This window comes from Vicugna pacos, chromosome X, assembly GCF_048564905.1.
Source record: "Vicugna pacos chromosome X, VicPac4, whole genome shotgun sequence".
Taxonomy (NCBI): Eukaryota; Metazoa; Chordata; class Mammalia; order Artiodactyla; family Camelidae; genus Vicugna; species Vicugna pacos.
In genome coordinates, this window is record NC_133023.1 from 24,659,860 (window position 1) to 24,675,126 (window position 15,267).

The 15,267-nt window shown below is 34.2% G+C and overlaps 1 protein-coding gene across 3 annotated transcripts in view; it reads right to left on the reverse strand.

Annotated features, from left to right (window-relative positions):
- Positions 1-15,267, reverse strand: part of DMD (dystrophin) — a 1,854,428-nt gene that overhangs the window by 1,036,591 nt on the left and 802,570 nt on the right. For all 3 annotated transcript variants that reach the window (XM_031673322.2, XM_072956638.1, XM_072956633.1), the window contains one exon: positions 14,310-14,504. In XM_031673322.2, the coding sequence (XP_031529182.2) occupies positions 14,310-14,504 (195 nt within the window). The remainder of the gene's footprint in view (positions 1-14,309; positions 14,505-15,267) is intronic.

The following is a 15,267-nucleotide window of genomic DNA, read 5'->3' on the forward strand; positions in this document are numbered from 1 at the left end:
CAGTTAAGACAAGTAAAGAATTTATAACACGCCCTGGCACAGAGTAAATAAGTAGTAGCAAGTAGTACTGTCCCAATGCCACTAACATTCAAAACATGTAGATTTCAAAGGCTTTCTCCTTTATAAGATTATTCTCAGTTTCTGCTGTGTGACATTGCTTTCTCCTCTTCACAAATTCAGTTACACTCAGGCCTTATACTATGTATCTTGGCTCTATTATATCTTTCTTACTTTTTATTACTTTCTAACTTGTTTGTATAACTCTGACATGTTAGGTTACCAGAGCAAAGGGATCACATCTTACATGTCGTTTTTTAAGAGGGATAAACTCAGTAATTTGGGTCTTAATAAATATGTGTTAATTTGAAGTGAAAAGTTGAGTTGAAGCACTGAATCTTAACTTCCTTATGAAAATCAATTTGAATGCAACTACTGAAACTTTAAGGTTTTTCACATTGCTCTTCAATCATTGTAGATATGCATTCAGGCCCAGACAGCTGTTGTGAGCTCTTCAGGTATCTCCCTGTTTATTCTGTTTCACTTTTACTGGTTATTTAGCTGTTAGAGTAAACAATGGAATAGCAGTCCACGTGTATTTCCTGGCTAAGTTTCTCCATGGTTACCTCACAGTATCTCAGATACCTAACAACAAAGTCCTTCATTCAGAATCCTGCCTGCCCAAGTTCCTCAGAAGCTACAGAGCACCAAGGAGAACAAAAAGAAAAATGTAAAACCTGCACTTCACTGCTCCAATTGTTCCTCATAGACAATAGTTCTAGTCTATCAGCACCAACTAAACAGAAAATGATTCCACAAGTCATTTTATGATAGGTACATTTTGGATTAAGTTGTGCACATTGTGTAAATCATTTTCCAAAAAAAATTTGATAGAAAAATGCCTCTTGCACATAGCAAAGGAAAGTTGTGTAGAAACAAATGCTTTTCTCATCATTAAAAATTAGACGTATGATATGCTATGTTTCCAAATTTTTTAGAATCAGAACATGCTTTTAAGTCTTGGGTAACTGAGCAGAGGGGCAGATAGCTTTTAGGGAGAAAAATTCTACAGCAATCCAAGGAAACCTAAAGATTGATTACTGCTGAGGAATGGGATTGAAAAATGTGGACAGGATGCTTTTCTTTCTTCTTTTCGCTTTTTACTCTTTCATCCTATTTATATATGCAATCATGGGTATTTTATTATTTTGATAAATAACTGAAAATCCAGTAGGAGTGATCAAGCAAGTTTACATATAACTACTATTCAAGACTGAATGTAATTAAACCTGGACAAATTAATACAAATGATAGTACATTACTTTGGAAAAATAGTGAACATATTTGGTACTATTGTGCCCATTTTATAAATGATTAATGCTATTGATGCTGGGAGAACATGCTTTTTAATCATACTGTTTTATATGAGGGATATAAAAGCAAAACCACTGTTTCATACAATTGTTCGAAACCTAAATGCACAAATTTAAGAAACACAACAAACAACAAAACAAAATGAAACAAAACATGATATACGAGCAGGATCTAACACTCTACCTCCTTCCTTTATCTTTTTGGAAACCCCATAAATTTCCCTAATGGTGAGAACATCCTTTAATCTTTTGCCTCAGGTTTGGAAAATTCAATTTGGGAATTGTTCGTAATTGGTATCCATTAATTACATGTGATTTACAAAACAAAGTTCTTGATTTTTTCCTTGACTGTTTAATGATATGCATTAGGATTCAGAAATAAGCAGACTTGGGTAAAAGTCATGTATTAGACTGAACTCTATGCAATTGCCAATAATTAAACATTTTGACTCACGTGGCATCAGTTCATAAGGTTTGACTAAATGTTATTGAAGTATCAACATACTCATGATTACCATTTTAAGAAATTGGATACAGATGAGCTTTTTTAAATGGCAAAAGGAAAACAACAACATAAATAACAAAAAAACAAATCTCAGAATTCCAAGGAAAAAAGAAAAAAAACACTATTGATTAAACCATCCTTCACTTAGAGCTTCAATTCATTTAAACAGTTTAAGTCATGTTTCTAAATCAGCACAAAGGATTCTAAATTACTGAAATAGAATTAGGAGGAAAAAAAAATTCAACATATTCCATTGAAAAATAAAACTCCCAATAAAGCAACAAACTAAACAATGGCATCATATTCTTGGTAAAAGCCATGGGACATGGGAACTTGGAATGATTTAGTTTGTATCCTCAAGAGAAATATTAAAAAGTGAATTATTCATTGGGCAAATAAAATTAACACAAGAATGGGAAATTTTACCCCTGAGTAAGTAACACTTAGTTTTGGAAATATAGTAAATATGACTGAAAGTAAATCAGATTCTCTAACCAAAGTTTTTGTTGAAAGCAAATGTTTTTTAGCCTGTGTGCATTTGCTTCTTTTTCTTTAAACTCTTCCTTTTTTTTTTTTTTTTACCTTTAGGCTACTTGACAAATCTGGAAATACCTTTATGCATATTTTATGCTACTGTTAACATTTTATTTTAAAGTTGTTTACATGTAAGTATGAAATTTAATGTTTTACCACATTCTTAAAGGCAATTTGCTTTAGGATTATTTACATGGAAATTTAATTTACAATAATTTTTAAGATTTTGAGTATATGATGAATATGGGCTTCACAAACCTTGAAATTTATATAATTATACACTTTTATAAGAATTTTTCCACATAATCCTACATGATTTCACTCTATCTTTGCAATATTACTGCTGAGTTAGGATTATCATTTGTCTAATTTCAAAGTTAAAAACACTGAAACTTAGAAATTTTATGTGACTTGCCCAGGACACAACTATTAAGAGTCAGATTCAGTGTCTAAATCTAAGTCTTTCATGTTCAGATCCAGTGCCTAGTCAATCTCTCTAGCCTTTGCCATAACCATATAATGCAAGTCAACTGATTATGAAAAATATTACTAATATTTTAATTACTCGTGGGTTTCTTGTTACACACTTTCATAAATGATTGGTTTAAAATTCAGTATGTACAAACCTCGACTAGATTTCTCCATGCTAACAAATATGCTTAATTTTCTAGAATCCACACATCTGGATGATTTCACTCACTAAGTTTGGGCATAATGTAAAACAGGCTAATTTTCCTTCTTTCTTAAAAAAAAATCTTGACATGCATTAACATTACTCTATCCTTTCAATCACAGATTTCATACCTAGATTTACCAGACTGTCAATTATTCATTCAACAGATATCCTCTGAGTGCCTACTGAGTGGTACGTATTGCTCTAGGAGTTGGAGATACAATGGTGAACAAGAAAAACAAGATATTAGCTGTTTTTCCTAGTGGTTATATGTATGATGGATGTTGGTCATCATAGGGAACAGGACAGAAGGAGTAGAAGGCTCATTTGCAAACCACTGCAAATGGTGAAAATGGTATCTTTTGCTGTTGTTGACTATCACCATCTTAATAAAAGTAGCACTGCAGGTAAATGGGTATACATACACTTAAATGCATGAATGTCTGTTTTTAAGTTTTTAAAACCCTGCATGATTGTTTTCACATTTTAAGAAGGTAAAAATGATAGCTTTAAGCAGTTTTAGCTAACAAAAATGCCTTGAGGCCCTTTGTAAGTTGCTTAACAGAGGTGTACACAACTTTCATTTCTGAGAAAAAAGGATTAGAGAAACCTATTAGTAGCTGTTGTGACAGCAGCCTTTGGGAAGTAGATCTATCTTAAAATTGAAAAAGAGAAATTGGAACACCAAAGACTCAAACTCCAGTTCATTTTCACTCTCTGAAATTTGTCTTTATCTGACAGATGAAGGCAACACCCTATATAAATCTAATTCTTATCCACTTTATGTCCCATCTAGCTAGCAGGCACTATATTAATGACATATCAAATTGGGAAGGGTATTCAATCAAGAAGCATTAAAGTACTTATTAATTAGATTTTTCCTAAAGAAGTTCTTGAAAGTTATTTTTAGTGGCTGTATGGTAAGTTACCCTTTGGATTTTTTTTCTGCATTCATTATGGTCCACATGTGAAAAACACTTCCTAAATACAACTATATATTTTCATCAAAACATTTTTCCATAGGATGAGGCACTGTCTTCACATAAATAATGAATCAGTAATTACATATCACAGATCAAAATATGACATCATAACTGGTCAAAGAACAGCTTGAATAGTTCATGAATAAAAGGAAAACTTCCCCACAACTTAATTGCAACCTCAAAATTTCTACCAGCCTCATGAACTGTAAGTTTTGATGTAGAAGTTTCTGACTTACATCAAATTTATAGGATGGGGATTATCAAAATAGGCTTGCTGGGAGAATGGAAGGAGGAGGAGTGAGTCCTTAAAGTACATTTTAGCAGAAACAGGAGTAAATTGTAGCATGGGAGGCAAAGTAGGACAACTGCTGGGTCTGATAAAATAATGGCTAGAGAAAAGAATGAATAATTTTCTATAAAAGAGAGACATGTGAAAAATATAAAGGGAAACTCTACCAAAGCACATATAAATATGAACTAGACAAGGCTATAATGTGGTAAATATCTATAATCTCTTCAGTATAAGAAATGAAAATTGAGGTACTATATTAATAATTTAAGTAGGATTTCAATTATAGAAAACAGATTAATATTTGTAAAGTAGCTCACAAATATAAATAGCAAATCAAACAATCAAGTAAAAAGAATAAAATGATAGTAAATAAATTCCAAATGAGAAAAGCAGTTGAAAAAAGGAAATACATTTATAGCTGAATAAATATGCTAGTTGAAAAACTAGATTTTCCTCAGAGAATTCATTAAATGATTACATTATTCAAAATGCTATAGTCCAAAAGTCAGTTCTTATAATGTGGTAATACATTAATAAAAGTCATGTTTTTCCATGCACCAAACTATTCAATTAGAAAATTTAAGTAGAATTCAAAAGGCATTTGTAATTAAATTTTGCTTTGACATTTTGTATGCTCCATAATTAATTTAGAATAACTGCAATATCCTTTCGTTGGAATATTATTAAATTGGTGAAAAATCTAACCCTTTATCTAACATGGCCCTTTATTATAATGTGCACAGAAACATTATTTTATTTTCTTTCAGGAATTTGGTTCAGATTTGTATATATAGTGCCTTCATATATTATCTAATTCTCCTAATATGAGACTAGAAAAACAGTCAGTTTGCTCATAGCATTAGTTTTGTCTTCATTCACGTGATTGGCATTATTAAATTTGTACTTAAATGTGATAAAATAGATTCTGAAGAAGAAGGATTTTGACCAGAATGATAAGATCTCCATTGCCAGCACTTTTGCCCCTGCTTCACAGCAAGACCAGAGTATGGAAGGCAAAGTTATCAATGAGAAGAAATCTTACATTCCTCAAGGGATCTTCTACCAAGTTCATAGGACCCCGAAATTCTCCTGAGCCCTAAATCTGCTGAGAATGGAGATTTATACACCCATGTTCAAGTTTCTGTGTGAATACAGGAATAAATCTTCTATCTTCCTTTTGAAAACACTTCCAAACTCTGAAAATCCCTCCTTACCATCTTAGTCCAAGTCACCAGTATCCATTCTTCAACTATCCTCCGTGTTTCTACTCCCCTAAAGTTCTGCTCTAAACGGGGCAGCCAGCGTGATCTTGTTAAAGCATAAATCTGACCATGTCACTAATCTCAACAATCTACAATGGCTTCTATCTCAGAATGAACAGTAGTCTTTACAACGGTCCACCAGACAACCCCCCACCCTGGACCTCCAAAGCCCCCTTGACTTCATGCCTTGATCTTCCTGCTGTTCACTGATCAAGTTAGGCACGCTCCCAACAAGTGGGCCTTCCCATTGACTATTTACCATGCCTGGACAGCAAGGCTGCCTGCAAGGCTGACTCCCTTAACCTACCTTCCTCAAATCTTTGCTCAAATACCCTTTCAGCCCTATTAAAAATTGCAGTCCCATCTCTTGCCATTCCAACTACTCCTACCCCCTTAGTAGTTTTATACTCCCTTACCCAACTCTGTATTTTTTTCATACTGTGTACCATCTTTTTTTAAACATTTTTTATTGATTTATAATCATTTAAAAATGTTGTGTCAAATTCCAGTGTTCAGCACAATTCTTCAGTCATTCATGGACATATACACACTCATTGTCACATTTTTTTCTCTGTGAGTTATCATAACATTTTGTGTATATTTCCCTGTGCTATACAGTGTAATCTTGTTTATCTATTCTACAATTTTGAAATCGCAGTCTATCCCTTCCCACCCTCCACCCCCCTGGCAGCCACAAGTCTGTATTCTCTGTCCATGAGTCTATTTCTGTCCTGTATTTATGCTTTGTTTTCGTTTGTTTGTTTGTTTTTGTTTTTTAGATTCCACATATGAGCGATCTCATATTGTATTTTTCTTTCTCTTTCTGGCTTACTTCACTTAGAATGACATTCTCCAGGAGCATCCATGTTGCTGCAAATGGCATTATGTTGTCAGTTTTTATGGCTCAGTAGTATTCCATTGTATAAATATACAACATCTTCTTTATCCAGTCACCTGTTGATGGATATTTAGGCTGTTTCCATGTCTTGGCTATTGTAAATAGTGCTGCTATGAACATTGGGGTGCAGGTGTCATCCTGAAGTAGATTTCCTTCTGGATACAAGCCCAGGAGTGGGATTCCTGGGTCATATGGTAAGTCTACTCCTAGTCTTTTGAGGAATCTCCACACTGTTTTCCATAGTGGCTGCACCAAACTGCATTTCCATCAGCAGTGTAGGAGGGTTCCCCTTTCTCCACAGCCTCTCCAGCATTTGTCATTTGTGGATTTTTGAATGACGGCCATTCTGACTGGTGTGAGGTGATACCTCATTGTAGTTTTGATTTGCATTTCTCTGATAATTAGTGATATTGAGCATTTTTTCATGTGCTTTTTGATCATTTGTATGTCTTCCTTGGAGAATTGCTTGTTTAGGTCTTCTGCCCATTTTTGGATTGGGTTGTTTATTTTTTTCTTATTGAGTCATATGAGCTGCTTATATATTCTGCAGATCAAGCCTTTGTCGGTTTCACTTCCAAAAATTTTCTCCCATTCCGTAGGTTTTCTTCTTGTTTTACTTCTGGTTTCCTTTGCTGTGCAGAAGCTTGTAAGTTTCATTAGGTCCCATTTGTTTATTCTTTTTTTTTTAATTTTTTTTTAAATTTTTTATTGATTCATAATCATTTTACAGTGTTGTGTCAAATTCCAGTCCATTTGTTTATTCTTGCTTTTATTTCTTCTAGGAGAAAATTTTTGAAATGTATGTCAGATAATGTTTTGCCTATGTTTTCCTCTAGGAGGTTTATTGTATCTTGTCTTATGTTTAAGTCTTTAATCCATTTTGAGTTGATTTTTGTATATGGTGTAAGGGAGTGTTCTAGCTTCATTGTTTTACATGCTGCTGTCCAGTTTTCCCAACACCATTTGCTGAAGAGACTGTCTTTATTCCACTGTATATTCTTGCCTCCTTTGTCAAAGATGAGTTGATCAAAAGATTGTGGGTTGATTTCTGGGCTCTCTATTGTGTTCCATTGGTCTATATGTCTGTTTTGGTACCAATACCATGCTGTCTTGATGACTGTAGCTCTGTAGTATTGTCTGAAGTCTGGGAGAGTTATTCCTCCAGCCTCTTTCTTTCTCTTCAGTAATGCTTTGGCAATTCTAGGTCTTTGATGGTTCCATATACATTTTATTATGATTTGTTCTAGTTCTGTGAAATATGTCCTGGGTAATTGGATAGGGATTGCATTAAATCTGTAGATTGCCTTGGGCAGTGTGACCATTTTAACAATATTGATTCTTCCAATCCAGGAGCATGGAATATCTTTCCATTTTTTAAAGTCTTCTTTAATTTCCTTCATCAATGGTCTATAGTTTTCTGTGTATAATTCTTTCACCTCCTTGGTTAGATTTATTCCCAGATATTTTATTACTTTGGGTGCTATTTTAAAGGGGATTGTTTCTTTACTTTCTTTTTCTGTTGATTTATCGTTAGTGTAAAGAAATGCAACTGATTTTTGAACATTAATTTTGTAACCTGCTACCTTGCTGAATTCTTCAATAAGCTCTAGTAGCTTTTGTGTGGACCTTTTAGGGTTTTCTATATATAGTAACATGTCGTCAGCATATAATGACACTTTTACCTCTTCTTTTCCAATTTGGATCCCTTTTATTTCTTTCTCTTGCATGACTGCTGTGGCTAGGACTTCCAGGACTATGTTGAATAGGAGTGGTGATAGTGGGCATCCTTGTCTTGTCCCAGATTTTAGTGGGAAGCTTTTGAGTTTTTCACCGTTGAGTACTATGCTGGCTATAGGCTTGTCATATATAGCTTTTATTATGTTGAGATATGTTCCCTCTATACCCACTTTGGGGAGAGTTTTTATCATAAATGGATGTTGAATTTTATCAAATGCTTTTTCTGCATCGATTGAGATGATCATGTGGTTTTTGTCCTTTCTCTTGTTGATGTGATGTATTACATTGATTGATTTGTGTATGTTGAACCAGCCTTGTGTCCCTGGGATGAACCCCACTTGGTCATGATATATAATCTTTTTTATGTGTTGTTGGATTCTATTTGCTAAAATTTTGGTGAGGATTTTGGCGTCTATATTCATCAGTGATAATTGGCCTATAATTCTCTTTTTTTGTAGTGTCTTTGCCTGGTTTTGGTATCAGGGTGATGGTGGCTTCATAGAATGAGTTTGGGAGTATTCCCTCCTTTTCAATCGTCTGGGAGAGTTTGAGAAGGACTGGTATGAGTTCTTCTTTGTATGTTTGGTAGAATTCCCCGGTGAAGCCGTCCGGTCCTGGAATTTTATTTGTAGGGAGGTTTTTAATTGCTATTTCTATTTCCTTTCTAGTGATCGGATTGTTCAAGTGTTCAGTTTCTTCTTGATTCAGTTTTGGTGGACAGTATGTTTCCAGAAACTTGTCCATCTCCCCTAGGTTATCCAGTTTGGTTCCATATAGTTTTTCATAATATTCTCGTATGATATTCTGTATTTCTATTTTGTTTGTTGTAATTTCTCCATTTTCCTTTCTTATTTTGCTAATTTGTGCTCTCTCTTTTTTCTTCTTTGTGAGTTTGGCCAGAGGTTTGTCGATTTTATTTACTTTTTCAAAAAACCAGCTCTTGGTTCGGTTGATTTTTTTCTATGGTCTTGTTAATCTCTATTGTATTTAATTCCTCTCTGAACTTTATTATTTCCTTCCTTCTGCTGCTTTTTGGGGCTTTTTGTTCTTCTTTTTCTAATTGATTCAGGTGGTGGGTTAAGTTGTTTATTTGAGATTGTTCTTCTTTTTTGAGGAAGGCCTGTATCGCTACAAACTTCCCTCTTAGCACTGCCTTTGCTGTGTCCCATAGGTTTTGAGTGGTTGTTGTGTACCATCTTTCATATACAACATTTACTTATGTATTATGTGTTTGTTTGTTGCTCAGATTCTGCCTCCCTCTGCTATAACAAAAGCTACATGAGACTTGAATCCATAGGTTTTGTTCACTGCTTTTTGAGCACTTAGAGCAATGCCTGGTACATAGTAAGAGCTTAATAAATATATTTGAATGAATGTATTCTCATTCCTTACATTAGCAGCTTGTCCTAATCATTCCTTTTAGGTTTCAAGGGCCCTGCAAAAAACTGAACCAGTCAGAGAAGAATGAGCAACTTTGCTTTACAATCTTTGGTTTGTTCAGCTCACAAGCTTTCCCCCATGCTGTTGAGTTTGAACAAGGGCAGCCTTGCTTTCTTGATCCTATCTAAACTCTACACTGGGTTCAAGTTTTCCCTCAACATCTGTGAGCTTTCTTCAAATGTCCACACTTCTTGCCATCCTGTTGGCTACTAAAGGCACAAAGCATTTTATTCGCCTCAACCAGAGCATCTATACTATCATTAGTTTAGATGAGACAATTGAAATGATGCTTATCTGACTTCCTTCTTTCCTTTCCTTCCTTTTCCTCTTCCTGCCTTCCTTTTTCCCTTATTTATTCCCTTCCTCCCTCCCTCCCTTTCTTTTTATTTTATTGAAATATTAGTTTCAGATGTATAACATAGTGATTCAATATTTTATAAATTATATTCCATTTATAGTTATTATAAAATACTGGCTATATTCCCTGCATTGCATAATATATCCTTGTAGCTTATTTATTTTATACATAGTAGTTTGTATCCTTTAATCTCCTATGCTGTTCAGCCTCCATGCCCTCTCTCCACTGGTCACCACTAGTTTGTTTTCTATATCTGTGAGTCTGTTTCTGTTATACTCACTCTTTTATTTTATTTTTTAGATTCCACTTATAAGTGGTAACATACAGTATTTGTCATTTTCTGTGTGCTCATTTCACTTAGCATAAGGCCAACAGTATATGAAAAGATGCTTGCTTCCTTTTATGGAAAGTTTTAAAATTGGCATGGATTCTGAGAGAATTAGAACCCAGTACATTTTTCCTATGAACCGGTCTGACAGACCTCAGTATTCTACCATGTTTTACCCAAATTCATCCTTGCTATGCTCAACATAGTACCCCAGAAACCATTTCATGAAAGGTGGTACAGTATAGTGGTTAACAGTTTAGATATTAATGCTACTTTGCTTGGGTTCAAATTCTTATTTGAACCAATACTAGTTTTGTGAACTTTGACAAGTTATTTACTTAATATTTCTTCAGTTTCTTCATCTATAAAATGGAGATAATTATATTTTATATAATAAAAATATAAAATGATTTTAGATACTTCATAGGGTTGTGAGGGGGATTAATTAGTTAATACAGGGAAGTTACTCTGTACCTTAGCACTGTATACAAAATGATCTTCATTACTGCAAAAGATAAAGCCGGGACACACTCTTATTTCGATCCTAGTAATTCACCTTTATCCATGTCAAGTCCTACCTGAGCAACTCAGGAAATCCTTAGTGAGGGCGCAGAATAGTCACTGGGGAGTTCTACACCAAATTGCATGAAATGTTTTCCAGTATTTCTGTTGACAAACAGACTGAATAATAAGTATATACGTCATTATTTCTTTCAAAGTTATCCTAGGTTGGGTTCCCCTAGAAACAGATCCTAAGACTAGAACGTGAATACAAGTGATTAATTGTGAATGATCCTAACCAGAAGTGGTAAGGGAGTGTGGAGGGTAGAAGAGGAAGCCAGTAAAGAGTGTAATATGAGAAAGCTTTGTACAGTGCACAAGGGGATCTTAATCCTGGTGGGGAACTTTGGGTCACAGTGTAGAACGTGCCTCAGAGTTACCTCAACTGAAGATGTGGGTGAGCAGTGGCATTTATCCAAAGAAAGCCATTTGTCATTGCTTGAGATTTGTTGAGAGATGTGGGAAGGCAGGCACATCTGGCCTTGGATGACTAGAGAGAGCCTTAAGTCAGAGTCCCAGGAACCTGCAGTTGGCAGTTGCCAGTCAGGGTGGAGGGAATGTTGAGTGAGGGGGGTGACAGATAAGGCCCCAAGAGTACCTTAGACACTGATGGAACTGAAGTTTTCAGTAGATTTAGGAATGTGGAGGCATTAGGATAAACCCTTTCCATTGGGCCTCTTAAATGAATAATTTCTGCTTTCATGACAAGATTTCAAATGTCTAAGGTTCTCAGGGGCAAAACTTTGAGAAACTTCAAATTGTGATGCTAAAAACTTCTATGTTCATATTCCATTATTTTTTACTGTGAAAAGAATACAACACGAGATCTACCCTCTTAACAAATTTTTAAGTGTACAATACGTTATTGTTTGTGTTTTTATTATTAGAGGCACAATGTTGTAGAGCAGATCTCTAGAACTTATTTATCTTGCATAACTGAAATTTTATACCTATTGAATAGCAATTCCTCACTTCCCCCTCCGTCCAGGTCCTGACAACCACCATTCTATTCTCTTTTATGTTCATACTTTCATATGAGACAATTTAAAACAAGATTTGATGATTTAACATAGCAATCATATCTTAGCAAATTTTACTAACAATGGGCTTTTTTCTTAAAAATAAAGTCATAGTTATTTCTAACATTGATTGAGCTTTCAAAAATTTAAATTATTTCAGAACTATGGCACTATTATTTACTAGCAAAGATAAATTTACTTGGATAAATAATGGATATCATTGACTTTTTACATATAAACAAATACAATCAATTGACTCATAATGATAATATTGACTTTGATATAAGAATAAATATTACTTATGTGCATGTTTCTCATTCAATGCTAGTTATGCCTTAGTATATTAGCTAATAAATGCAGATTTTCATATATAAATAAGTGTTTGTTTATCTGATTAGTTCTTGTCAAAATGATTAGGTAGCTTTCTAATTCAATACATCTATGGAAATCAGCTGTGTATAATATATTTTTGTTCAGAAAGTAATTATTTTAACTTACTACACATTATTTGTGTTGTAATATATTTAAAAATATGTATGTTAAACCACAGCCATACCTACTACAGTTCTGTAATTTGATTCATGCAAATCTGTCAGGAATAAAATCAACCACAATTTAATTTCAAACCTTCTCAGCCAGCAGCTGTACAATTTATACGCTGTTTTTCTATTTTTACTACTAGATAATGACAATGATGAATGCCTTTAAGAGGAAATACATATTCATTGAAAAGGCTGAGATCAAAACTAGCCCCCTTACAAAAGCTCATAAAGGTAGGAAGTCCATTTGCTTGCTGCAAGAGATATTTTGGGAGTGAGATGGAATTATGCCCCAAACTGGATCTAATGAGGATTCAATAATCCAGTTAAATTAAACCAGCAATAATACATTTTTATAAACCACAGTAATCAATACCATCACAATTGATGTCAGCTATAAGACTATGAGTGTAGCCAAGGGTCCATCATTCTGTGTGTGTCAGGTTAAGAGGTATGAAGACAAAGATATTCATTTGGCAACTTAATGAGTTTAGGGTCACTGATCTCCTGACCCATATGTCCATGAACAAGGAAAGGAATGAATATTAGCTCATTAGCAGTGATTTACATGTTGAATGACAATGATGAACTTACAAACTGTGCTGTCATGAGAAATAAATTAATGTGAATAATGACAAGGATGCTGGCATGTCTCCTTTATCAATTGATTGAGCTTCTTTTCTTCACTGTACTCATGAGTGATCTGACTTTTATTTAAAAGAGAATAAGAAATAGCATCATATGGAAATGGATGGAGTAGTTCCAGAGAACCATTCATCTCTTATTTTATTTTAGTGTGTAATTTTATAGCTTACTTGATATAATGTAAGATATTAAACCTAAGTCCCTCAAGATATTGCAACTCTGAGTTCCAAAGCAAACAAATGGCTTTATCTATTTGTACAGTTATGCAGACAAATATGTGATATGAAATGAGATCCCAAGAAATAATTTACAGTATAAAATACTTAAGCTAATAGGTGCTGCTGAGAGCAAACTTATCTTCTGTCTATAATCTTATGCTATTTGCATTGGAAAATACTGAGCTCTGGTTATACTATAATGTTTCATTTTGAGAGTGAAATGTATGATCACAAAAATTATCTTGAGACACGCATTATTATGTACATTTTCTTGATGCTACATTCATTTATCTTCAGACACTTCCCTCTAAAACCAAAAGCCTGTTTCTTCATCATGTTTTCCTTTAGTTTGGAATTTAGAAACTTGTAGCTGGTGGTTGGAAAAAAAAGCTGGATTTGGTTGGAGGCCTTTGCCTGGTGATTTTAAAGAAAATATTTTATTGCTTTCTATTCAGTTAGATTCTATGTATTGTAATATTGATATTGACACTAATTTGAAATTGAATGTATATATTAGAAGTAGAAAATATAAAACTAAAACTATATACAATAGATATAACTTAAAACTTCATCTAATTTCCCTGTTTATGGGAAAAGAAAGAAAAGTAATATATTTGTTGGGAATAAACCATTCCTCTAGCAAAACTTGTTTATTGGTGAGCCCTTTCTGCCCTGAATGTGTAAGAAACTATTAAGAAACTATTATTTTAGTGTGTTCCTTTGTTTTAGGAAATCTCTCAACAGTAAATATTACAAAATACCTATTCCAATTTATATTTCTCTATCTGTACCAGATTTCTAAAGCTAAGTATCTTGTAAAGTGTTTTAAGACTTCCACACGTAAGTCAAAATGCCTTCGCCGTACACATTTAAGTCAACTGTAATAGGCCGTAAATGATCAATGCGATCGTGTTGTAAAATCTAAATGAAAATGCTTTGCTTTTTACCTTCAGAGACTCCTCTTGTTTAAAGAGATCTTCAAAATCTTTAGCACAGAGGTCAGGAGCATTGAGAAGTTGTTCCACTTCTGATAGGGCTTGTAACACATGAGTGATCTCCGTCAGATAAGTAGAAGGCACATAAGAAATTTCCAAAGGCATGTCTTCAGTCATCACCATCACTGATTCTTCATGGACAGTGTGCTGGTATAGATATACAAAAGAACAATTCTTTTAGTTTCCTAATAATGAAACGACCTCTACTGAGTTCATACAGATTCCAGTTTATAGCCGACAGAAGGCTGAAAAGTAGGTAAAAATATATGGTGATAAGTCTAGTAAAAATGCTCTTTATTATTGATATAATCTCTCTTCCAAAAAGTGTTAGAAACATTTTAATAATAAGAGATACATAAACATTAGCACTATGAATACAAGAATGAAAGATCAAAAGCCATGCGGTCATGAGAAGGGTAGTTGTACCCTAAGAAAATAATACTTTTTACAACCGGTTTTAAACATGTACTCTAAGCTTCCTAGAAAACTAGGTATGGGGTGGGATGGTGAGTTCTACGTCTGTGATATTCACATTAAAGGAATCTTTCCTATACTCTTTTCCCATAGTCTTGATTGAAGTACATGAGGGACAAAGTAGTTTTGGCTGGTAGCTACCTTTCTATTAAGTACCCTTCTCCAAATTCCGGCTCCGCTTTTGGATGCTTGTTTCTTGCTAAGTTAAACTGCTAATTAAAGTACTAAATAAGTAGGACTGAGAATGGAATTTACAATTTAACAAGCACTCCAGAAAGCCTGCAATCTAAGGGGGCACTAGCCTCTCCTCTGCATCTACACTTTCCTACCTGCCATTCAAGGGCTACGACTGATGGGCATGTGGAGCTCAGAGTCGGTTCAGACTTGGCCAGTAGTGTCTCTTTCTCTATTCCTTATAAGAGTAAGAAATAAATAC